Below are 25,533 nucleotides of genomic sequence, written 5' to 3' on the forward strand. Positions count from 1 at the left end.
CATTCATGTCAGCCTCATGAGATGAAGAACTGCAGACATAGGCTTGTGACAGAGATGGAGAAAAACCAGTGTGTCTTTACCCAAGTTCTCTTGACATTTTGTATTCCGATTCTTTTGGTATCGGTTACAATAATCAAACTGTCAAACCACGAGATTCAAAAGCGACAAATCTATAAAGAAGCACAGTGCCCCGGATGTGGTTTTATGAATGCAAGATTGCTAAAGCTGACTGTGGGCAATGTGACATGACAGTAGCAGGAAGAGCCCAGGTTCAGCTGAGGCCTTTCTTTTTTTTTAAGTATATTTTTGGGCTTTTTTTTTTGCCTTTATTTTATAGTTCAATTGAGAGAGACAGGAAATGGGGAGGCAGAGAGAGGGGGAATGACAGGTAGAAAAAGGGCCGCCCAATGCAGGATTCAAACCGGGGCCCACTGCAGCGAGGACTGTAGCCAACTGAGGCCTTTCTATGTGGAATTTGCGTTTTATTCATGTTGTTAATGCTTTTCCCCACATGTTTTAGCTGCCTTACACAACCATACAGGGATGATGAACTTGCCACTCACAATTGCCATCAGGTGTAAATGTGTCTGGCTATGTAAGCGACATTCACTTGTGTGTATCATTGATTATTTAGACCACAGACGCATGTTTTACATAATGCCAGAGAAAGTTATTTGAGTATGATATCTGGTGTTGAATAACATTATTAATACATTGATGAACATAACTAGAAGCACAATACATTTGTAGGTTACAGTCATTTGTTTGTTTCATTGCATGATCAGAGGAAAATGTGAAGAGTCAAGAGGAAGACATTCCTGTTTGTGTCAACTGTATTGATACAGTTATTTCTATTTACTGTGTCTAGGCTTCTTAAATTATTGTTTTAGATACAAACCTGTTATCTTTGTTATTTGTGTCATTTGTTAGTATTGTGACAACAATTCACTACCAACACACAATGCACACCTATGGTTTATCATAAGTTTTAATGCAGTAATGTTATTGTTATCTATAATCAAAGCAGACAGAATTTACATGGACTTTTATGTAGAGCTGCATCACAGCCTTTTTATTTCAACATGACATTATTTGCCTTCCGTTTCAACTGTTGCTAGCTAGGGTATAATATCTTGAATATCTGTATATTTGTGTTACCATTACAGCATGTGTACTTTTTTATGGTTAGCCATTGCATAGCAGCACCTGTTCATCAGTTGTAATGGCTATTGACAATGTAGGATCTTATAGTTAATTTTAGCTATTTTCCCCAACTTATTTTCTATTTGTTTGTTTTTTTAATTAATAAAAATGAGCACTCATAGGCTATAAGCCAACCTCACCTGATGTTATGTTTTTGGCCCTGCACTTACAAATTCCCATTCCTCTATTGTTATACAATCTGTGCGCTCTTTTCACTGTTGGGATTATAATGTGCTGAGTTGGCACCAGCTGTTTACTTACAAAGGGGAGGACAAATTCAAATCATGTATGTTTCTCTTGTATCACAAACATGTGGCTTACAGTCAACTATAAGTAACTTGGGACTTCAGGCAGCCATTGTACAGACTAAAATAACCACACATTCCTCTGATGAATCAAAATACCCCAGTCTGGGTTTATTTAGGGAAAAGATATTGCCTCATTCGCCTGCTAACTGAGCAGGTTCTTCCTTCCTCTCGAACAGTTTTCAGTAACCCCAAGATGAGCACAGAAAGGTAGAGGGGAAGCTTGTACATGTTACACAAACACAGCTCATGCCCTCACACCACATAAGCAGGCGGCCTTGAGTCTGATAATTCAGTGTGATACATACAGTAGATGCATGTAGCCTACTAGTCTAACTATGTGTCACAAACCTGACTGAGGCTCTTTCTGTGAATCACACACTTTTATGGTGAGTCTCAACAGCTGCTTTTCTGGGACATTTTGCTGGAACATGACTGTTATGATTGGTTTAGCATGTGTTCATCTGCGCAGAGTAGAGAGTGCTTCAGGTCTTCATTTGAGTATTTCTGGGCGTGTGTCTATGTGCGTACTTAAATTCCCCTGATTGATACCGGTGGGCCCACCCAGGAAGTGACTCCCCCTGTCCTGATGTACAGAAATCCCCTTTGCTGAAGGAGAGAGAGGGAGCTGCTGCTAGTGAGCAGCTTCACAGCCATGGCCCATAGCCTCTCCATCTGCCCCTCTCAAAAGACTCCATTGTTCCCAGCAGTCTGAGGCAAGAGAGAGAGCTAAAGAGAGCTCTGAAGCCCGCCGGTGGAGCAGAGGCTGGGGTGGTGGGCATTGGGCCGCTGCCTAAAACCACACGGAGGAGAGGGAGCCAGACACAGAGCATCTCTGTGCAGCTCACAGCCCACTGTTGGAGCCATGCCTCAGTTTAACAGCACTGTATGAAAAACTCCAAAACATGACATAAAAAACACACCTAACTGTCAGAGGGTTCAACCAACTCAACGGTTCGAGGCCATATGGTCTTCCATATTTGGTGCTGTTTGTCTCCCTCCAAAAAAGGGGTGTCCTTTTTTTTTTCTTTTAAATTTGAAGCATTACTTGAATGGTCCAATCAGAGTAGGCAGCTGGATGATGCCCCTGTGGAAGCATTTTAATCATGTGTGTGATTTGCACTTGGAAAGAGAAAATAAGAGTCACACGATTTGAACTTGGAGAAGTATTTGTTCCTGGTCGAGTGTGAAATGAGTGCATTGCTAGAGTAACAATGGAATCTCAATGATAGGAAACAGATAGGGCACTAAAACAACTGTTTGTACCTCAATAATCAGAGATATTTTACAAACAAACAAGCAAGCAAAAAAACAAAACAAAACAAAAAAACACCAAAGAAAGCTTCCGTTGACATATTTTCAGTTTTTTATTGAAACAGTATGAACAAAAACACTGCAATTAAATAAAAGGTTCAAACAGATGGCACAAATTAAAGACCTAGAACTGATAATATGTGGCAAAGCAGAAGGGAGGACACAAACACATGTCTGTCGTTGCAAAGGTTTGCAGTGTCTAAAAGCCTATTCATTAGACATTACATCACTCATTCAGTGCACATATTAAACGAGTTTGTAAAGCAAGCGGAGCTAAGCTGAGACATAATTTGTACACCCATTAAGCACACTTACAATTGCAAAAATAACAAAAAGGGCATTACTGCCTAACACTGTGCACTAAAACTAAGTGCAACTATAAAATGTCATCCTGTGCACGCAATCTGGGGTTAGCTCAATTAAAAGACTGGATGGCTGTTCTGGTAATCTGCCTATTAACAGAAGTATACATTGCCAAGACAATGCAATCACTATGTCTAACAACCGCTGGCTGTGCGTAAGGCCTTCATAAGGAGCAAGCCAGAAGTCAACACAGCTGTTGTTTTTGGAATGGGTGGTAGTTAAAAAGTACAGTCAAATTCACATTAATAATGCACTTCAAAAGTTAAAATCCTCCTAACTACCTAGAGAATACCAGAGACAGTGGCACAAACCCTTCTGCTAAATTTCACAGATATGTATTAGGTTTTTATATGTCAGTGTTAAAGTGGGCAGAATGTCACGTTACACTTGCAAATTAGGGTGCCTTTTCTTTTCCTGCTCGCCCCGTGCTAGCCAGCGGAGCTGATGAGTGTTAAGTCAGAACAACCTCTGCACATGGTGCTTCATACAGTTGGCCAACATATCAGGGATTCTTGCAAAATAAGAATAACATCATAACTTGTGTTCAGGGGAGGGGTTTAAAAGCCCATGACTGTCTGCTTGTAGTTTGTATTCCATAATATCAACTGCTAGCCTATGCAACTGCATTATGAAAAAGTCATTAGCTGTATACTATGTAGTCCCCTTGCATTGTATATACATCCTGTGGAATTTGTTACAGTCTCTCTTGCATTTTTCCTGTTCCCACCTACCATGTTTATTTAATTTCCGTTTGTGCTGTCAGTATTTTCCATTCTTATGTCCCTTTCATAAACCTAAATGCAAATCTAAGTCAATAGATCATTTTAAAGGAGAGTTTTCCCCCTGCATGTCATCATAATTCCCTACTTCTCAGCTTTTTTTTTTCTTTTTTCTTTTTAAAACAAAATGCATTTGAAAAGCCCTGAAATTCTTTGTGACATCCTGCCGTCACCTTGTTTAGTTCTCTCTGAGGGAGCAGGGGAGGACAGAGCCTTTTATATTAGCGGCTTCAGGGGGTCAGGGAGGTAGCGGGGGAGGTGAGGATGTTTGCTCATGTACCCCTCTTGTCTCACATACATACATTTCATACATAAACACACATAACCCCCCCCATCCCCACTCTTTTTTTTTTGGCAGTCCAGAGTCCACTGGTGAGATTTGTTTAGTTCTGGTATCGCTCGTGTTTTAATGATCAGAATGACGTCACAGTTCAGTAGTAGTTCAGAATTTCCAGAACTTTGAGCGCTCCTGCTGCTGCTGCTTGGCCTTTTTCTTCCTCAAGGGCTGCAGAAAAAGAAAAAGAAAATGCATTAATTCACCTGTGCACTTGACTGGTTCAGTGTTATTTTGTAGTATACAATGAATTTATTCATTATGGGGGCACATGGACATTGACACCACAATGATTAGTTAAAAACACTAGTTTGTGAATTAAATTTAAAGCAACATAAGGTTTATATGACAGTCATGTTTATAAAAACTTAAGAAGGGGAGACCTCTGATTTTAAAGCCAGGTTGTTGGCCCTTTTAGACAATAGGTTAAGTTAGCAAGATTTGTAGATGACATAACATGAATTAAACACAAAAAAAGACCAACAATCAGAGAAAGGCTGATAATTAGTTGTTGAAATGAAACTCAAACAGAAGCTGACAGCTTTGTTTCGCGGCCCCTTTTCTGACAAACACAGGCCCTCTGTGTCCAGAGATCAAATCAAGCTGCTGATAGAAAACCAGTCTGCTTGATGACCAGTGGGCAGGCAGGCAGACAGACACTGAGTCAATAAACAAGCTCATTTTAAGGTCTAATAGAGTCCCCATGAATGGCCCAATTTTACTAGCGGGGCCATGGGACTGTGTGTCAGCAAAAGGAGCAGCAGCCATCAAGCTTTGTCCAAGTTTCTTTTTTGGTCTTTGGTTATACTTTCTGTTACAGGTTTGTGAACTGGGACGATAACAGTCGAGGGATTAAAATGATTAGCTAAGAGAATCAAGTTGAGAAATTTACAGAAACCACAACGTCTTTTTTGGCAGGTTTTTTGCTCTTGGCAGGCCTGTGACACAAGAAACATTGATCATTAGCGAGACATGCAGTTCATGAACGTACTCTCAGTGGGGAGGGTGTGATCTGTGGGAACAGTGTTGCTGGGATAGGCCCCTCCATTGCTCTCATGAGACAAAGTCGACGTTGAAATATGTTCGGCAGTGGAGACCAATTATGGTTAAAATGCTATGCAGGCTGTGTTGGGCACACAAGGTCATCTTATCACACAGCACAACTCTGTCATTACATCACTGCCTGTGTTATTTCATCATAGGATGTGTCAGTGATGACTAAAAGCTCGTGCGGTTTCGCTCCATATATAGAGGATGACAGCAGTGATGACTCAGTGAACTACGTTAATGTAACCATCTACTTTCACGTGGATTCAAGCAATGTGTTGCGTGTGCATGTTATGATATGTGTCCATGAGATTATATAAAAGTACTTACGAGTATTTTCCCATCCTTCTCACCATGCCGACCACCACGCAAGTGACAATGACCACTGCCAACAGAGCACCAATCACGATGCCAGCTACCTGCCCAGAGGTCATGCCCTCTGGGACGTAGAAAAACACAAGGGTTGGTCAGTTTTTTTTCAGATAAGCATACCTTTAAATAACAGCATCTGTTTGCTTTGGACTTGACTATTCCTATGCTCCTAGTAGTGCTGCTTGGAGAGGTTTAGAAACCTGAATATGACTTTAAAAGCTTTTGCTGTCACTGGTCTACTATTACATCATAACACCTGACTTTAAACGGAAAACTTTTGCATTACTCCAGCATCCATCCCATATGTTACTCACCCTCAGTTTCGTCTTCAACAACCACATCTTCTTTTGTCTCTGTCTCAGCAGCTGCTGTCACCTCGGGCTGGACTTCAGCCTCTGTGGCGGGGGCTGCAGTCTCCACAGCGGGGGCATTGGTGGTAAGGGGTTGCGGTGTTTCAGTAGCAGCAGAGGCGTCAGCCTCAAATGCTTCAGTATTGCCAACCGTAATGGAAGGTGCTGCTTCAGTAACAGCTTCTTCTGTGACTTCAGCAGGGATTGCTGCTGGCTCAGTTGCAGGAGGACCAGTGACTTCAGGAAGGTCTTCTTTTGAAGCCTCGGTAGCCGCATCAGTGGCATGTGGGATCTCTGCAGTCCCAGCAGTTCCTAATTCTGGAGGGATCTCTGTAGGGCCTGGAGAGAGAAGTCAGTAGAAAGATTATGACCAGTGAACACAGTCTTTTTTTTGCTGCGTATCATTTCCTCTGTATCGTATTCCTTTCTGAAAAGCTGAATTGTGTAACTTGTAAAACTGAAATGCTTTTTGTCTAATTTGTAAAACTGAAATACTTTTTGTCTAATTTGTCAGTATTGAAAGTCTAACTGTACACATTTCTGTTTGGATTATATTAGTATGCAATCAGTCCATCAGTCCATCACATTCAAAACGTTATCAAAACTTATCAAAAGACAAGATCTTTATAACAATACAATCATATAAAGGGACAATAAATTAAAAATATTGAATCATTCTAGTTATGTAGCACAGTGTGTGCTATGTTTTGTGATACTCTCTTACTCTTGAACAGTAATGTTTATTCAGTAACACAACAGAATGGAATCGGCACAAAAATATCCCAGTCTGTCAAAATGGGTCCAAATAAGGACATAATGAACAAGCTAAATGTATAAATTCCTGTCTGACATGATGTCACGACATGACCTTTCCTCTTTATCACTCTTTCTCGTAACAGATTCTCCCATCATCAGCAGCACATGACTACCGTGACAGCAGGACTACCACACCCTATGACCTCATATCTTGCACATCCTGCCTTCATTCTTCCACCACTCCATCCTGTCTTTAGGGCTCTGTATTCGCATGCTGGCATGACATATCCTCTGCTTCATTTCCTGTGGAGGGAGCCAGTGCAGCAGCAGCAGCAGCAGAAGCCGACGTGTAAGGGGAGCGCGGGAAGGCTTGTTAACCCTCAGCTGCATAACATGTGCAGTCATCGGAGGGTGTGGTAGGGGGATGATGCCCGTGTGTGTGAGAAACACCTCAGCTGGATGACTTGCAGGTTTTTAAAGCCAAAGTCAGGAAGACAAATGAACTCTACAAGAAGGTTTGATGAAATAGTGGAGTGAACACCTTGAGGAGATGTCAGTTACATATTTTGAAAGAATCTGACTTTTGTTGATTAAAAAAGATGTGGATAATTACTTTTAAATATGAATCTGGACTATTTGGATCTTTTTTCAGTGTCATTTAACATCTAGAGAAGCTTTTTCAGAGCTCAGCAGTCTGTGCTGACAGTAAAATGAAGGCTCCTGTTTTGTATTTAGGAGCTGTACACTCTTAGAAATAAGGGTTCCAAAGGGGTTCTTCTACACTAAGGGTTCCAGTAAGAACCATTTTGATCCAGAGAACCCTTTTTGGAAGAAAGAGTTCTTCAGGGATTGTTGAAAGCATGGGTATAAGATCCTGTGCCACCAGGAACATACTTCTTACTTACACTTTTCATACTCGTTATAAAAACAAACAAACTCTTCTACAGATCCTGTTGACCAAACAGTAACATAATTACCCCATGTAGGATTTGAACACCAGCCTCCCAGTCCAAAATCACTGGTGTCTCCCACTGAACTATCCAGCTTGTTACATTGAGTTATTGGATCCACTATACTATTATCTTGCATTACACCTTCTGATTATATTTACTAACAATGTTGACTGAAATGTTCTGCTCCCGATTTATTTTCACACAACCAATAGCTTAATATAAGAAAGCAAGCTCTTCATCAGCAAATATTGTTGACCCAGGCAAAGATTAGTCTGTACCATCACCCATTGAGCTATCCAGCTGACTGTGATGATCAGGGACTCCTCTGACTCTCCACACTCACTCACACAGCCAGGTTGACAGCTCCTTCATGTCAATGGTCAGACAGAGAGATAGATGATCATGTGTCTGTTTAGCTCTGTCTGTATGACGTGTGACTTCTGATTTTAGACAGAGATCATACCTTGGCAATGCCCCCAGTAGCACTCTCAACATTTCTGTGAGGAAATGCAGTCCTGCATTTGTGTTTTTTTAATTTTTTTTTTTTTATATATATAACTTTAGATAGATGGAGGCTTTAGCGGGCATTGTTACACTACTCCCATCTTCAGGAGGTAATGATATGCAGCAAAGAGCTCCCAGGTGGAACTGAACCCTGGGTCACTGCAGCAAAGACTATAACCTCTGTTCAAAGGCATCTGCTCTACCAAATGAGCTATACAACTCACAGAATACAGGCTTTTGAGAGTTTGTTACAAGTCAGGTGATCTAGGGATACAGTTTTGGTATCTGAAGTTGTAAGTTTAAGCCCTGGTTGATGCAGAGTCACCATTTTAATGCCTACTCAGGTGTTGTGGTGATTAGTGTTATTATATTAGTTATATTAAATAATTATGGTACAGACAATTCTACTTGTGGATTCGTCTCCTCCTCACACTTTGCCTTTCCATGGGATGCCGCTGTACGCTGCTGACTGGCTTAGTCAAGTTGTGAAGCCACACAAGATGTCACTTGCTAAGTGATAGAGGAAGGTCTTTGATGACTTGATGTTGCAAGTTCAAGCCTTAAAGCCTCAGTGTGTAGTATTGAGGTTAAACCGTGACATCCAGCGTTCAGATTCTAGATTGCAGCACTCACTCGCTCACCCCTCCTGTCGGCAAAGTGACGGTGGCCACCGAGGACAAACACGTTTGACCTGTCCTCCCCTGGGACCTACACAGCCTAGGTAGAACCCTCAAAGAGGGAGCCAGAAAGGGTTCTCCTATGAGGACAAGCCGAAGAACCTTATATGGTTGTACTTAGCACTTTTATTCTTAAGAGTGTATAAAGATGTGTATTTATCCTTGTGTCTTTCATCAAAGTCTGGACTATGAAGTGGCCTGGGTTGCACCTAATCATTTCCCTCCAATGAGCCTAGCTCCACCTCCCCACGTTCAGCATCCTCCCAAGCCACAACTGAAAGCTTAGCCTGGACAGCGCTGCTTCAAAATTGAGGAGGTAGATTTCAGTGTGGCAACAAAATTACGGTCTACAGTTAACTTTCCACTGACAAGACGTTGGCCTGAAATCACCTCTTCTCCTTGGAAAAACTACGTCTCTCCGAAAACGTTCTTACTGTATCGAGCATAAAGCAGCAACTGTGTCTGTGAGTTTTTCAAAGTTAGCGTCTGACATAATGCTCCCTCCCTTTCACGTTTCACCAATTGTTCTAAATACTTCAAGTAATAGAGAATACTTTACAGGGGTAAAAATAACTCTGAATGGGGGGACTTGTCTCACAAATAGTGCAGTTATTCCCAAATCCTTGGCTGGTTAGTGTGTTCATTAGCAACAGGCGGGGTAAATATAACAAAACATTTGTTCCCACTGGAGCAGAGTACTGAAGGGGTTTTTTTCAAACAGCGACTCAGACTGTTTGTTTGGAACGTCTGTAAGTGATGATAAAACGGTCTGTGCTTCACAAAGTATGGCCATATGCTATGTGTAATCACCCCCTCAAACTCCACTAACAATTGTTTCATTATGTGTACAGTTCCCACAATTAGCTCTGAGTAGTATTTCCTCCCCACTGTGCTGACTATCCTGGCTTAATGCAGCCACATTAGTGAGTAACACAGTAACACTGTTACAGTCTGCAACCCCCCCTTGTTTCCTTTTAATCTACTTCTTGCTTGTCTTCCTCTGTGTGACCCTGCCACTCCCTGAGGATAGGTTTGTTGCTGCTGATACATTTTAGAAAGCCATATCCCAGGAAAGAAAGAAAGAAAGAAAGAAAGAAAGAAAGAAAGAAAGAAAGAAAGAAAGAAAGAAAGAAAGAAAGAAAGAAAGAAAGAAAGAAAGAAAGAAAGAAAGAAAGAAAGAAAGAAAGAGAGGGAGGATGGGAAAGCAAAAAGGGTGGTTTCTGGTATGGTTGTATGTGTCTTAACAAAGAAGCCATGTCCCGTTGTCCGTTGTCTGGCTTCTTCTCCGCCTTGGTGGCTGTAATGTGTGTCTGTTTACAGTGGTTAGTGTGTAGTGACCTGGTGTAGGTCCTCCGAGAGGGTTAGAGCTCAGGGTCAGGTGCAGAACAGGACCCCTGGAACTGCTAAGCATTTCAACCAACACAGGTGTCTGAGTTTGAACCAGTGAAACAACAGTCTGTCTGGATATGTGAGGTTAGTGTAAATGCAGACATGCCCTTGTGTATCCTTACACTTCTCATGCGTCTATTGATGACCACACACCTTAAAACAAAACCCAGACATGGGCGTGCGCGTGCGTACACACACACACACACACACACACACACACACACACACACACACACACACACACACACACACACACACACACACACACACACACACACACACACACACACACACACACACACACACACACACACACACACACACACACACACACACACACACACACAGGCAGGCACACACACTATAACACCACAAGGTTGGAAGCAGCTCCAGTTTCTTTTTCATTCTTTCAATCCAAGACTGAGATTACGTAATTGTGGCGTTGTTCTTAGTATTCCAAAGTTTTTTGTGGTGCGCTCAGGTCATTTTACCCACGATTACATCATTGTGACCACACATGCTCTCTCGCTACCATTTCAATGCGAAGCATGAAACTGCCTGAAATCATCCTGCCTCTACACAAGTGCCAGCCAGTGCCAATGAGTTTATACTCTGTGTGTTTAAGTATATAACCCTAACCCTAACCCATAATAAAGAGTTCATTTGTAATTATCTACACGTGATCAATACTGGGACAAAGGCTTATTGATAAACAGGTAAAGTATAAAATAAGCTGTGATGTACTGTTAAATGCATTTCAAATAATAATAATACACAGAGTAATTGTGACTGTGGATGGCACTGCTTAACAATTTCAGTGATGCAATGTGGATGTACAGAGAGAGACAGAGGGGTGGAGTGTAAATGGTAAGCAAGTAAAAAAAAAAGTGAAAAGTGATGCAACTGACAAAAGGAATATGGCAAAAAGCTGGGAGTAAGAAGTGGAGGCGCCGTGTGAGGCGTCACTCCTGCCTGGTATAAACAAAACCTCAGGGAGGAGAGTGAAAAAGTGAGGGAGTGACACAATGATACACAGTGTGAGACAGGAAAGAAGGGAATGGCAGCTTCCATCCATTACGATCATCATCACTGAGGCCCCTCATTTGTGTGTGTGTATGAGTGAGCTCCTAATTCACAGTCGTGTGTGGGAGGGAAAGGGTCCGTGCAGACGGTGCGAGGGAGTGTGAGTGTATCCACCTTTGGAGCGCAGGAATGTTTTTGCAGCACGGGAGGAGGGAAATGTGAGAGAGATAGGCACCCCGCCCATCTCATGATGAGATGCCGCAAAGCTTAACCCCCCCACCCAGACTAAACCCGTAGGAGTCAGCTGTGGAGATACTGAGGCGTGCCACTAGGGAGTTTAAAGCAGGAGACAGGCCCAAGTGGAATATTCTCAGCCACTCTTATCACAGACACAACACAATGAGCGTCCACACTCTTACTGTAACTGATTTTTTCCCCCTTGCTGGTCTGAGTGAGATAGGAGGACAATGCAGCACATCCCATCTGGACTCTATCACCAGTGGCAGAAACTGTTACCAGACTTACATCAAGAGCGCCTTTAATCTTAGGCCTAACAAGTCTGATTAAGTTCCTAAAATGTAATGATTCATGAAATGCAACCTCTGAAGGGAAAATAAACAGATCATGCCGTAGCATCACTCTGTCTCACTCTCTACTTTTCTTTTCAAAAAGTTACATCATCCCAGATACAAGCAATACCCCTGACCCTACAATTTTATCAATTGAGCCTACTTATGCATTTCTAATCTTACTAACCATCAAATCCAACCCCCACATCATACCCACACCCATGAAATTGTGTACATGTTTCTTAGTCAGTGGCTCGTTTTTTTTTCTAACTTTCCCTGGACCATGTCTCACCCTGCAACACACGTAGGTGCTAGAGATATGTACTTGCACAGCAGACCCAGAAAAAAAACTGCACTCGGAGGGAGCGTGAGGCCAAACCCTGCTACTTTTTTAGTCATGTTTTTGGAGTGCCACTCTGATTTGACAGAAGCAGATTTGAAATCCTGCTACCGTCTCCAGTCGTCAGGGCTTGGCTTAAGTCTGGGCCTCTGCCCCCTTTCCATAAACAGATGTGTCTTTCTCCTTGTGGAAATTTTTGGAGGTATGACTGAGCTTTTTTTTCTCAAAATGAGACTCAGTTGACGTGAGGAGAGCTTGTTCGTCATGATCCCTCTTTACCAGCATGTGTCTCATATTTGTAGTATGAGCGCAACATTTGAGTCACTTCTAGAAGTGGGCACGGACAAAGGCCGCTGACCTCTCTCTTCGGCGGACAGATGTGACAGGGGTGTTATGGGCCTAGAGACGCAGACAAAACTCATTAAAGAAGGAGACCGGAGGAAGGGGGGGGGGGGGGGGAGGGGGGCAGCTTTGTGAGGGAGGAGGTGATTTACAGGAAACATGGGATTTACTAGATAGGTGAGCAGGCGTCAGGGAGCTAAAAGGCCTCATTTAAGAGGCGTACATGTGGAATCTGCTACTTCCTTTCTCTTTCTTTAGAAAACTGAAAAAAGTTGAGTTCAGATTATTGTGAAAGTTTAGGGACTGAGAAGAAAACCTCCATGGAAATGGGGCAGGCATGCCGTCTCCGAGGTTGTTGTTTAAAAATAGACCCAGCCCCTCTCTGCTCCCCCTGTCTTTACACCAACCCCGTCCCCTGGGGTCCAGACACATCAAGCTGGAACAGGGTAAGGGCGGGGGCAAAGAGTTGAGTGAGGCAGAGGACTGGGGGGTTCAAGTGGTAGAGCATGATATCCCTCCAAACATGGGTAAATGCCAAGGGGCGGTGCACCGCACAGTTTAATAACATGTGGGCAAAAGAGGGTGGGGATCCTCTAAAAGCTCATCACGTCCTGGGCACTCAGTCTCTTCCTGTCTCTTGCTCCTCTCTCATCCATATGACCCTCTTAAATATAGAGACTCTCTCTATTAATACACACACACGCAACCCAGCCCTGCCCTGCCCCACAGCTCCCTCAGGCCTCAGTCACACTGCCTGCTGCCGCGGCTGCTTCCCCTGGGCAAACAGAGCTGCTGCTGGTCAAGCAATGAAAGGAAGCAAAGAAAGAAAGAAAGAAAGAAAGAAAGAAAGAAAGAAAGAAAGAAAGAAAGAAAGAAAGAAAGAGGAAAGGGAAAGAAGTGGCTACAGCAGGAGTGAAATAAGAGAGTCGGTGTAAAGTGAGGAGGAAAGTGGATAAGTGCTACACATAAATGTGTACAGTGTATGTTACAGCCCACTCCATCCCTCCCTCTCTCCCTCCTTCCCTCCCTGTGTATGAGCACTGCTTTTGGGAGCCTTCCAAAGGATATTCCTTTCTTCTCTTTGCATGTGCCAAGAATTTACGGACACGAGGCGGCAGAGCTCCTGCTATTATATCACATTTCACCCTCGTGTCTGCAAATGAAACCTTTCCTCCTGTCCGGGGCACAGGAGTAATGTGAAAATGAGGGAGAACAACAGTGAGATGGATGGAGCGTATCTGTTAAAATCAACACAGACTATCCCTTTGAGAAGTTAAATTAGAGTGATTTTCAGCTAAGGTGCAACATATGTCAGCAGTTTTGAGGAAAATGGTCAACAGTAAAATCAGTGAAAAAGAGAAAAAAGAAAGTTGAAAACAATGAAAAGTTTTTAAATTATTTAAACAATAGCCATTATGAACTAGTTAATATACACATAGACAAAGGGTGAGTATATTTTGCAGCTGAAACCAGCCTGCAGAGTGTTATTGTTCAATCAGCGGGGATTAAAGCAGACAAAGAGTGGTGTGGTTTGGGCACATGGAGGTGGAGGGAGAGAGGGGACACAGTGTGCTAACAGCAGGACAGTGATAGCAGAGGGTTCACTTACTTGCATGTGTGAAGGCACAAAAAGGGCCGACCAGGGCCAGCAGAAGCAGCAGTTGAACATTCATCGTGATGAAAATGTTTCTCCTCCAGTCACAACTTTTGAGACTCCCTCAGGGCAAAGAGCACGACACCAGAGACCTCGCACAGGCTGCCACACACACGCTGGATACTCACACCAACTGGCCTCTCCAAGAGGGGAAGGGTGAAGGACCAAAAAAGGTCAAGAATGAAAAATAGTCTTCGCGGGAAGTTTGAGCAAAGAAGTGGCCCGGGGATCCTATTGAAACTTGCGGAGGTGAATGACGAATGGGCTGAGCTGGTGCCGGTCGCTCTCGCAGCTGGAGGAGGATGACGAGGAGTGGTGGAGGGATGTGGAGAGGACAAGAGAAAAGAGAGGAGCTCTGACCACTTTGAGGAAGTGGGGTGAGAGAGAGAGAGAGAGAGAGAGAGAGAGAGAGAGAGAGAGAGAGAGAGAGAGAGAGAGAGAGACAGAGGGAGAGAGAGAGAGGGGGGGGGACTGGCACACAGCAGGAAAGAAAAAAAGAGTGTGTGAGTGACGGAGTTGAGAAAGGAGGGGGGCTGGTACTGGTGGTGGGCTGGGCGGGTTGAGGGTTGGGAGAGGGGCAGGTTGGCTTGGGAGGACGGTGCTGGGATTGGGGCAGTAAGGTGGTTTCAGCCCCTCGTGGTCCGGCCCCGTACACAACGCGCTCTCTTCTTGGTGCTCGGCCAGCCCTGACGTTTGCAATCCCTGCAATATCAGCAGCAGTCACACACGTAAACAGATACTGATAAACGGACCACTGAATAGTTAATCAAAACAAGACAGGCACTTCACACTGTAACTGGCCAACATATGACATCAGACGCTGAGGCAACAGGCTTTTTAAATGCTCGCTGAATGAATGGAGAAAAGGAGGTTTGCACTGCTAACCCCCGAGTGAAGAGCCAAGGAAATCTCTTCACTAGATCTGAGCTTCACTGTGTCCCATCACAGTCTGTAACAGTAACTGTTAATGAAAGCCAACAGTAAATTAAACAAGCATCAGTAATGCAACTGTATTGATATTTTAAATAATCAATACTGTTCACGTGTGGAAAATAGGCAGCAAATGTCTTTTGCTGACAGACTGGAGCAAAAGAGAGCTGCTTTAGAAACAAGGTTTTCCCTCATGAAAAGAAGCAATAAATACAGTTAGAACATTCTGTGACTTTCACACAGGCAGGCATGGGTGGTCTGCTGGGTTTACATGTGATGCTGGGCAAACAAACTGTAGCTTGGACCTAGGCTGACACCTGTTGGACAACAAGCGATGAGGGTTAAAACAGCTAAAAAGCCAAGGAAGAGGTTGTCTTAACAAGCAAAACTTAGTTGTGTCTCAGTTTCTTTTTTGACCTGAAAATTTGAATCACAAAATACAGCATGTTACACTTAAGGTCTTGAAAGTTTTTTTGTTTTTTTTAGCAAAACAGCTGATGAAATAACCACAGCATGTGCAAGTTAGCGCAGTAAAAATGGTCAATGACATTTTAATAAACACTGAAACAGATTTTGAACTGTTGAACCTCCGTACACAGATTATTTATGACACACAAAACGCCAACATTTTTTTTTTTAACCACTTATTTACAATAAACTGAAGGTATATACATACTGTGTCTCCTGAAGGACAGATAACAAAATACTTTCTTTCCATTTGCTTTTTCCATCAGTTTTTCAGGGGCAAACGGAGGATTAACATACTGTTATTTACAAGGACAACAACACACAAACATACAAGATATATATGCTGGTCACTGTAATACAGCATTTAATGGCAATAATAAAGAGTATTTTTCTTTTTTTTTCTACAGTGAGACCTTGTTTTGACCTTCTGAACAATCACTGAGATCTTCCAAACCAAAGAGCACTTTAAGGTCCCATTTTTCACTGTGTACCCACTTATTACAAACAAAGTATTTGTTTCTTATGTGTATTTTTTGAGCTGTACGGAGCCGTATGCAAAAGGAATCGGAGAGGACTATACACACTTGTACACACAGACAAAATTAAACGTCACAGTAAAAAAAAAATTCAATATTTCACTTAGTCTTTGCTCTTTTGCTGTTATTTTTTTTAAATGTCTTTTGAATCAAAGAAATACAACGTTCACCATTTTCTTTTATTTTTCTCATTCACTAGATGCTATCAAGCTTCACGTTGTGCAAAAAACTGCTCTTCTTCTCCTAAATGAGGCATCTTGAAAGAACAACCAGGCTTCTCCGTCTGGTCATTAAATGATATGCACTTTCCCAAAATGATCAAACCTTGAAAAACTGAATTGTATCGCACAAAACAATGTAGCCTGTTTCCCTCCAGCCAGCGTCTCCTTTTCGTTTCAAATAGTGGCTGCTGAACGACTGAACAAACGTATTCCACAGTATTTCACATGACTTAGCTTATAAGCTGACAAATGAAGATTTGAAACTTGTCACCAGGACGCTCGCTGTTCGCCTTCAGGAAGTGAACACTGATAGCACCATACAACACGCAGGTAACCTCACGTATGGAGATGCAAATAACAAAGAAGTGAAGATGTTTATGAATTTAACACCCTGAGAACATGGCACCATGGACTGTTCCACACACGCACGCACGCACACGCACACGCACACGCACACACACACAAATAACATGTAAAGTGATGAAAATAATTTGAAAACATAATTAAATATGGTGGATGTTGTGACAGAACAAAGACAAAGAAAAAACAGGTTGTGGTGCATAGAGAACCTTTTCAGGCCGAAGAGGCAAAAAAAAAACAGTGCCTCTTTTAACCAGCAGGTGGTGGTCCACTCAACCATTACTGATTTGAGTTGAACGGGTACACCACCTCTGTTCTGCTTCTGACTAGAGAGTAAAAGATGCCTGGTACAAGGGAAGAAATGGATGCAATAGTTTAGACCTGTTGAATGTGCATGAATGTGCATGAATGTATGTTCTTGGTTATTTATTTTCTGCAGCGAGTTTCGAAAGTTTCTATTCATTGAAGCCACAGGTGCTGGAATTTCGCAGACATGGGACACACAACACAAAAGATTTAAGAGAACGAAAGGTAACTTATTCACAGACGATTTGACGACACTTTCGGCAACTCGTAACCTTGTCGGTGCGCACAACATGAGGCAGTTCAGAGAGCTTCAGATGTCCTTTTGCTTTGGATGATGTGTGTTCACATCTTGGCTTGGTCCAATTCCATTTAAGTCATTTTTTTTTTGAATGATTGTCTTTAGAGTCATCGACCACTTCTAGCAGAAAAAAAGGCCAGCGAGATCAGAAAAAATGTACTTTCTGTTTGTTTTCAGTTGGATTGTCTTCTGTTTTTTTTTCACACTGGAGAAAAGAGCAGGTTGGTCAGTTCCTCACCTGTCATCATGTCATGTCTGTGTCTCTCTCTCTCTCATTTCAAGTCTTTCTCATTATCTCTCTGTTCAGCCGACGGCTCTGTTTACACAATGGAGTCCCAGTCGAAGTCATCCTGGATGTCATCTGTAGCCAGCATGCGTCTCACCTGGAAGTGTCCTGGGGGAAGCGTGTGCTGCTGCTGCTGCTGCTGCTGGCTCAGCTGGCTGTGATGACCTGGACATGGAGGAAGAAGATGGGAGTGAGACTCTGATAAATACTGTGACATCTCAACTCTACTTCTGTGTCATTACTGCTGATTTTTTCAATATGTGAGAAGAACAAGAGCCTCAGCAGTTAGTGGAGTGAAGACAAAACCAGCTGAGATCCTAGTAAAAAACCCACTGTGTATCGACCTAAACTTGACTGACATGAGTATCCAGTCTTCAGAGCTGTCCGTGCTACAAAAGGGCCATATCCAATACTGACAATTGAGTTCTCTTGCAACAGGGCACAGAAAAGATCAGAAAAAAAAACATCTGCAGTTAGTTTGTTAACTTGTTTTCATCATTTTAAACTATATTCTTGATAACCTCAATTTGCTTTTAAGGAAGATACATGAAAATAAGTTGATGTATTATGGTTGGCACCATAAAGCCTGTTGAATGATGTCTGTGATAACATTTGAGCCATGAGAAATAAAGGTTTCAGTCTCACACCAGAAACTCAAGGTCTGAGTCTCTGCTACATTAAATGTGACAATTCTGTATTCAATCTGTCTCACGCGGATCCCCAGCTTTATGGATGCACAATACTACTGTATACCCCTGGTAACGTTTTTTGATTGTACCTGCCATATTTTGTCTGCATATACGTAAATCTACATAGTGTATGTCTCCTCCTGACCTGTGAAGAGAGAGCAGTCACCTGTCAAGGTGGGAGCCGTGGTGCTCATAGGAGGCATGTGGGGGTATCCTGGTGGGCCCATCAGAGAGGAAATGTTCTGTCTTGACTCCATGTACATGTTCCCTGTGGGAGAACAGACAAAAGGCCAATGACTAACTGTCAGATTAGTATCCTCACTTTGTCACAGAGCATGAACTGTTGTCATGTGCGCTGACTGAATTACTGGCATCTTATGCTAAGCTAGAGAATTCAGTCACACTGTGTGAAATATCCCCTCATCTTTACTCTAGTCGCCATGAAGCTGACAAAATCCATAATTCCCTTGTAAATGTATAATGGGGAAACAATGGCACAGTGAGGATTTAGACTGTAATTCAGCTACATGGCCTGGAGCTCCAGCCACCGCCGCAGTGAGCAAATGCAAAAATGTCCCAGAGCAGGTCTCTGGATGTCTACTGCCAAGGTGAAACATAACGCATTTTTATAAGTCTGTGAAATTTGAATACACTGGTGCTGGCACTGATGGTGTCATGGGTGACTCCTCCTGTTAGTTTCACATATGAGCTCATAAAGTTTGCCTATTGCCAGGTAAAAAAGTCTTTATCTCTTTAAATAACTGAATTCAGAGCATTGTAATAAAAAAAAGGACCTCCCCAACATGATGACACGTTTTTATTCGTTTGTTTGTTTGATTCTTTCTGTGTTTCTTTGTTTCTTTCGTTCTAAAGTGAGCGCTATGACACTGACCCGTGCTGATGTGTTGGTTGTGTTGGTTGTGTTGTCCGTGCTGATTGTGCTGGCTGGCCTTTGGGTGCATGGCCCCGTGTGGCTGAGCTGGATGCTGCTGTGCTCCCGGTGGTGTTGGGTGTTGGACCTGAGGTTGCGGATGGGTGGTGCCCTGAGGAGGGATGACCCCCGTGGCGGTGAAGAACTGGTTAATGGAGGAACACAGGTCAGCCATCTGGGCGGCGTCCAGCGTCCAGTTGTTGAGCTCTGCCTGTCGCATGCTCTCCTTCAGACCTGACCCACACAGAGAGAGGAAACTGTAACTGTCACTAACTAAAGAGCTTTTATCATTTTTAGTTCTTTATGCAAATTAGATGATAACAATTACAGTGCCTTTTTAGACTTTTATTTGTTTTTTTTCACAACTTCACCTTTGAATCTTTATCACACGGAATAAAACATTAACATATTATACTAATTGCGTTATATTAGCACTGTTGCCTCACAGGAGACAAGTCTGTATGAAGTTTACATGTTGTCCCTGTGTCTGCATGGGTTCTCTTCAGGTTCTCCAGCTTCCTCCCACAGTCCAAACACAAGCACACTGTTAACTGGTGACTCTAAAGTGTCCATAGGTGTGAATGAGAGCATGTGAGGTTGTTTCTATATGTCAGCCCTGTGATTTGTTCAGGGTATACCCCACCCTCACCCTACAGTATGCCAGCTGAGATTGCAAATTAGCTGTATTGCTAACGGATGGACAAATTAGACGTTGCAGGACTGTGAAAAATAAAACAAGATGAAACAATAGAAAACATAGTATTCAGACTAATGTTCTTATTTAGGATCAACTAGATTGATGGGGTCCAGTGTTGCTCCATCTAGTTTATATTCCTTTACATTTGACTAACAATCTTAATTGCTTTTACTATTTTTAGACAAATTCCAGGCCTTGTAAATACTGAGCGTGTGAGGATGCTCAATCATAAGTATTGACATCCAACATATGACATCAAGATATAACGTCTCACACAACGTACAATGAGACTCTCAACCCATGACACCTTTTTTTCTTCCTTGCTCCTTCTAACAAAAGCACACCCAAGCCTCTGCTCACAGACTCTGATGTTTCTCAAAATTACATTCAGATGGCTCATGTTTGGCAGCGTCAGACACCAGAGGTTCGGCTCCTGCTCTTTGGAGGCTAGCCAGAGACAGCAGAGGATGGTATTACGGCAGTGTGAGGGAGGTCAAGCGCTGCAGGAGGAGAGAGAGCAGCAGCGGCAGCCTGTGTGCTATAAGACCAGCCGTCATCATCCATCGTGTGTGGATGTTGCCGGCTTTGTGCGCTGACCGTGATAAGAGGCTGTTACTGAGCCGGGGCCTAATTGGATTATTCACATCATACAATTGCGAGGGAGGCTGTGTGTGTGTGTGTGTGTGTGAGAGAGAGAGAGAGAGTGGCAACCTCTCCGACGCAGGATAATGATTTTTATTAGGCCAGTGCTATTACAACACTGCATATTATAATATTGTGCCTCAAGGGCAAGTTTATATGAAAGTGTAGAGAGGAATCATAATGGTTTAATCAAAATAGCTGATCGGCATCATAAGCATTTTATCAGTTCTCACTGTGTCGAAAGAGGCTGCGGTAGACAGCTTTATCAATGCTCCTTTCAGATGCTGGTCACACTGATGGCAGCAGGGCTGTTAGGGGCGTGTATATATGTATGTGTGTGTGTGTGTGTGTGTGTGTGTAGTACCTTGAAATGGGGAGAGGTCTACGTCAGCCCAGTTGTAGCTGGTAGCAATGCGGCAGCTTTCCTTCAGCCAGTCCAGGTTGGGGTACCAGTCTGATAACATGCCTGGAGAAACACACACACACACACACACTGCTCACACACTATTTTTGCCCAGTGGCGTCACTTGTAGCTTTAATATTGGCCGTCATTATAATTGAAAATTGATAACGTTTGGTAATTAATTTTGTTCCAACCCCAAGCAGAGTTAGTGTTAGAGATGTTTCCAAACCGCAGGTGTGTGACTGTGCACCGAAACAAAGTATTCATTTATGAAATGTCAGAGTAGATGACTTAAAGGTACAGTATGTAAGAAATCTATAGCAACTGGCCGTAAAATCCTCCTAATATGTCACAGAGACTCAGGAATAATGTTCATATAACATGATGAACTCACCAACAACAATTGTACAGCCAGACTATTCGCATTAAAAATCTTTTTTTGCAGACTGCAAATCATGTTTATGTTTTGAATTTACGTGTTTACATGTTGCGCCACCTAGCCCTCTCTCCCAGTCACGGCAGCGTCAGTGGCACCCGTCTGCTTCCACTGAGCTGCCGCTACGACTGGGAGAAAAAATGAAATCACTGTGTTTTGAATTTGACTGCAGTAACCGTTTTTGGCCACATTCTTACATATTGCACCTTTAAATGACAGATATGGCCTCATGATTGTTCTGATTTGAGTAAATATATGTATGTACATATTCATGTAGGTGATCTAAAGTTGAATCTATGCTGTGTCTGCGTCTAGAGAAAATGCAGTAAGATACTTTATTTCAATCATTTTTGACTCGAGTGGATTAAAATACTAAATAAAATGAGTGCTGCAACTAATGAGATTATTTTCTGATTATTCATTCAATCATTTTGTGTATGCAACATCAAATGATACCCACTACGATTTTGTTTCAAACAAAAACAAGATCAAATTCCCAATTTGTTGGAAAACACATTCGAGGACTGGAATCACCAACACATTTTCTTTCATAAATGACTTAACAGTCAACGACATAATGACTGCATTTCTTAATGTGATACTGGGTAGCATGACAATGTGAAATGATCTGAAACAGGTGAACTGACTCATATTAAAAGGAGCGGAGTCTAAGTTCAGCCATCAACCACAAGGTGGTGTGACTTCACACAGAAAGATTCCAGCTTCAGCTCTGCTTATGAGAAAAAAAAGGAGAAAATGCTTTTCACAGCCCCCATCACCACAAAACTAAACAACAATACATTCTCAGACCGTGGATCAAAGACAGAGGGATTGCCTTCATTCATCCTCAGCTGGGTTGAGGGGAATACTAACCTAGATAAATAACGTCTGAATAGTCCTTTTCTCTGGCCTGAGAGCTGTGTTGCGGAGATACAGGGGAGGGAAAAAAAACAAAGACTGGGAATATGAGGAGGAAAAGCCTCAGTGAAGCTTTGGAGATGCCTGTTTGTATCAGGCCAGGCTCATAATATCAAATTCTCCGGCACCTTATAGATGGAGGAGTATTATAGGAATGCAATGAGTCTGTGCAGAGACAACCCTGTTCTGTTTTGTTAGGTGAATTGCATTTACACCTGTGAGGCTCTGGGAGTGTGGAGAGGTAGAAACATGGTTTGATGGTGTGCTGCATCAATATATATGAAACATGAAACTGTACTGTACACTCTGTGGGTTCCTATCGCAAGACTTAATAAAATGGTCTGCAGCAGAGAAGAAAAATGTGTTATAATGGACATGTAGGTCTAGTTTATTTTCTTATGTTTCCACATTTTATACATAATGTGAAGTGACTGACAGCTGGAGCAGTTTACGCGTACAGGTCACTGACTGTGCTTTGAGTACAAAGATGTTTCAGGTACACTGCTAATGTAAAGCTGTAAATACAACTCTCTAGAGAAACCCTGTTGATACAATTAGCATTTTGAATCCATTCATTTTCAGATTCTGTCACAATTCAGCAACAATAAAACATTGTGAATATCCCATTACTCTGATTTCATGGCTCTGGTGAAGTCATCCCCTCATGCTGTGTTCACAACGTGGCATCGGAGTGGGAGAAACAGGAAAGCCTCTTGTTGAAAGAATTAATAGACTCCATGGAGGAGATTACCCACAGTGCTAGTCCTGCAGTCACACCAGATTAATTGAAAGGTTGTCCAACATTGATCTTTATAATTATTAGTATTAAAATTCATGCATTTGCAGCAACTCATTAACATGTTGAAATCAGATACTGCCAGAACTGTGGAGCCATTTTGGCACGGGTATGTGGACACATCTAAACTTCTTCATCCAAATGAGAGATTTTAAGTCCTCCATACCTCCTACTTGTAATTACAGCTGGGAGACTGACATTAACAGTGTGTATCTGACATCTAACATTTTCAACTCCTACACATACAGTACAGTGAATGCCTCATGCCTGAGTGGAAGTGGAAAGTGGAAAAGCGCTCCCTGACTCGTACTGTAACTTGTCCTCACCTGTTGTGGGGCAAGTCTGTCCAGTGTGACTCTGGTGGGAGAGAGACGGGTGCTGCTGCGGATGCGCGGGGTGCTGTTGGTGCTGACCGTGCTGACCGTGCGCCTGGTGCTGGCTGTGGGTGGGGTGAGGGGAGAGGTGCTGCTGGGGGTGGTGGGGGTGGTGCGACGTCTGGCCGTGGTTGTGTTGTTGGTGGTGGTGGCCGCCGCTGCTTCCAGCGCCGGGAGAGTGCTGGTAGGAGCAGGCGGTCCGGGCCTGCTGGCTGGAGTCAACAGGCATCCCCATTAAACCTGGCAGAAGAATGAACACATGGGAAAACTGAAAATCCATTTGTGACTACATGGACTAAGAGGTCTCTGAAGATGAACTGAACTGCTGTCCATCTCACTTCACCATTTTCATCCAACCAAATGTTTCCCACACAGATTTACACCCACTAATGATGACTAAGGCTCAAATGTAATAATCTAAAAATGACATAGAAAACCATATTTTAACCAGTGGAAACTGAGACAGATGCGTTCTGATACATGCATGGACATGCAACCCAAAGACTTGTTCCCTATGCTCCCTATGCTCACAACTTGAAGGTTAGTGTCTCTGGAGCAGCAAAGAGCCATCTGTATGCTGTGGAGAGGACAGTTTCGGGCTTTCTTTACTGCACAGATTGACACATCTTAAATAAAACACCACAAATGTAATGACCTGTCTGAGGTTGTGGCTTCAGACGTGTGTTATTTTTTGTGAAGATTGTAGCTCCTCCGAAGAACAAACCGCAGTTAAGCAGAGATCAGGAAAAAAAGAAATAGTCAGGAAGGTAAAGTGATTTTCAGAGAAGTAAAGGATGAACTTAACAGGGCTAATAAACTGTGTAGGGATAAAGTAGAATGAAGCTGTAACCTTCAGGGAGCTCCTAAAAGAATTAAAGAAGACATTTCTCACCACCATGAAACCCTTTTAACTCGCATTTTGAGAGGTTTGACTTTTCAGTGAGTAACAATATATTAAGGTAATCACTGGGTCTACATGACACCATGGTGCGAACGGCCTGTTGTATCCTCAATGATTGATGAAAATTCAAGTCAAATTGCCTTAATAAGGGAACCTTCCCATGTGGTTAGTAACCTTAGAGAATATAATAAGATGAGGTCAGTGGTTGTCCAGTTGATTATTATTAACATTTCCTCTGTGACTGACACACACACACACAGTCATCAAAACCGCTGGATTTCGTATATTTTGGCAGAGAAACGGCAGAGGATTCTTGTGAATGGAAGATTTTTGGATACATAAGGGTCATCCCATGAGCGTGCTTTATCCTTACTTGTAATCATGGATCCTGACAGCTGTAGAAACTGTAAAACAGGAAGCCACCTTGTTGAATGTTTAGATTGTGCTGTGCTGTCTTCTTTTCAGGTATGTGCTTTTCTTGCTTTGATGCTAACAACTGCATTTTTTTTAACGTTAACTAAGTTCTGTGAGTTCAGGTAAATGGTTCTTTTGGGATCTTCGCTGTGTTCAGGCTGAATATAAACACAGAGACGATCATCAAGTGTGGCCTGCAGAGTGCACTGCAGAAAGACTATTTATATTCCTGTCAGTACATTTGTTCTTAAGTTGCTCATATCAATCTTTTGTTTTGAGACTTTTTGACCTTTCTTCTTTATGTGCTGTTCCGCTGCTTATCGTTGACAGACAGGGGCAGCGCTGTTAAGATCTCTTCAAGGATCAGTGAAGTCAAACACAGGGACTTGAGTTTGTTTTGTGACCAACAAATCATAAGGAAATCGATGAGTGCATTGAGTTTCTCTGAACATGCGGCCATTTGGGAGTTGTTACACTTTACTTGCTCGTACAAGTGTTCTTCTTTTATTCCAATCTCTTTACTTTCTCTACCAGGTGGCAATTCAATGCTCCATGAAAAATAGTCACAGTCACTGTGAACTCACCTTCTGGTGAAAGCAATGTATCAGTATTCACTTTGGCTCAAGGACGAACTGAGATACTTTGGTCAAAGG

The 25,533-nt window shown here is 42.6% G+C and overlaps 2 protein-coding genes across 2 annotated transcripts in view; both read right to left on the bottom strand.

Moving 5' to 3' along the window:
• Positions 1 to 3,896: 3,896 nt before the first annotated feature.
• pdpn (podoplanin) lies at positions 3,897 to 14,697 on the bottom strand. The gene is made up of 4 exons (XM_083975936.1): positions 14,230 to 14,697; positions 6,032 to 6,406; positions 5,676 to 5,784; positions 3,897 to 4,469 (listed from the first exon to the last, which is right to left on the bottom strand). Exons 1-4 carry the CDS (start codon positions 14,291 to 14,293, stop codon positions 4,463 to 4,465), a joined length of 555 nt encoding a protein of 184 aa, XP_083832062.1. The 5' UTR covers positions 14,294 to 14,697; the 3' UTR covers positions 3,897 to 4,462.
• A 3,016-nt stretch (positions 14,698 to 17,713) lies between these two features.
• Positions 17,714 to 25,533, bottom strand: part of LOC310989259 (forkhead box protein J3-like) — a gene marked incomplete at its 3' end in the record, with an annotated part of 44,845 nt that continues 37,025 nt past the window's right edge. The window contains exons 8-12 of the mRNA XM_083976257.1: positions 23,518 to 23,805; positions 21,003 to 21,104; positions 19,261 to 19,533; positions 18,535 to 18,636; positions 17,714 to 17,844 (exon numbers count right to left, since the gene is read on the bottom strand). Of these exons, the coding sequence (XP_083832383.1) occupies positions 17,714 to 17,844; positions 18,535 to 18,636; positions 19,261 to 19,533; positions 21,003 to 21,104; positions 23,518 to 23,805 (896 nt within the window). The remainder of the gene's footprint in view (positions 17,845 to 18,534; positions 18,637 to 19,260; positions 19,534 to 21,002; positions 21,105 to 23,517; positions 23,806 to 25,533) is intronic.

This window comes from Trachurus trachurus, assembly GCF_905171665.1.
Source record: "Trachurus trachurus genome assembly, chromosome: 7".
Taxonomy (NCBI): domain Eukaryota; kingdom Metazoa; phylum Chordata; class Actinopteri; order Carangiformes; family Carangidae; genus Trachurus; species Trachurus trachurus.

Excerpts from the sequence above, each read along its gene's own strand:
- pdpn (XM_083975936.1), bottom strand. The coding sequence starts at position 14,293 with ATGAATGTTCAACTGCTGCTTCTGCTGGCCCTGGTCGGCCCTTTTTGT. Across the intron at positions 6,407-14,229 it reads TTGTGCCTTCACACATGCAA|GCCCTACAGAGATCCCTCCA; the intron begins GTAAGTGAACCC and ends TTCTCTCTCCAG. Across the intron at positions 5,785-6,031 it reads TGTTGAAGACGAAACTGAGG|AGGGCATGACCTCTGGGCAG; the intron begins GTGAGTAACATA and ends TCTACGTCCCAG.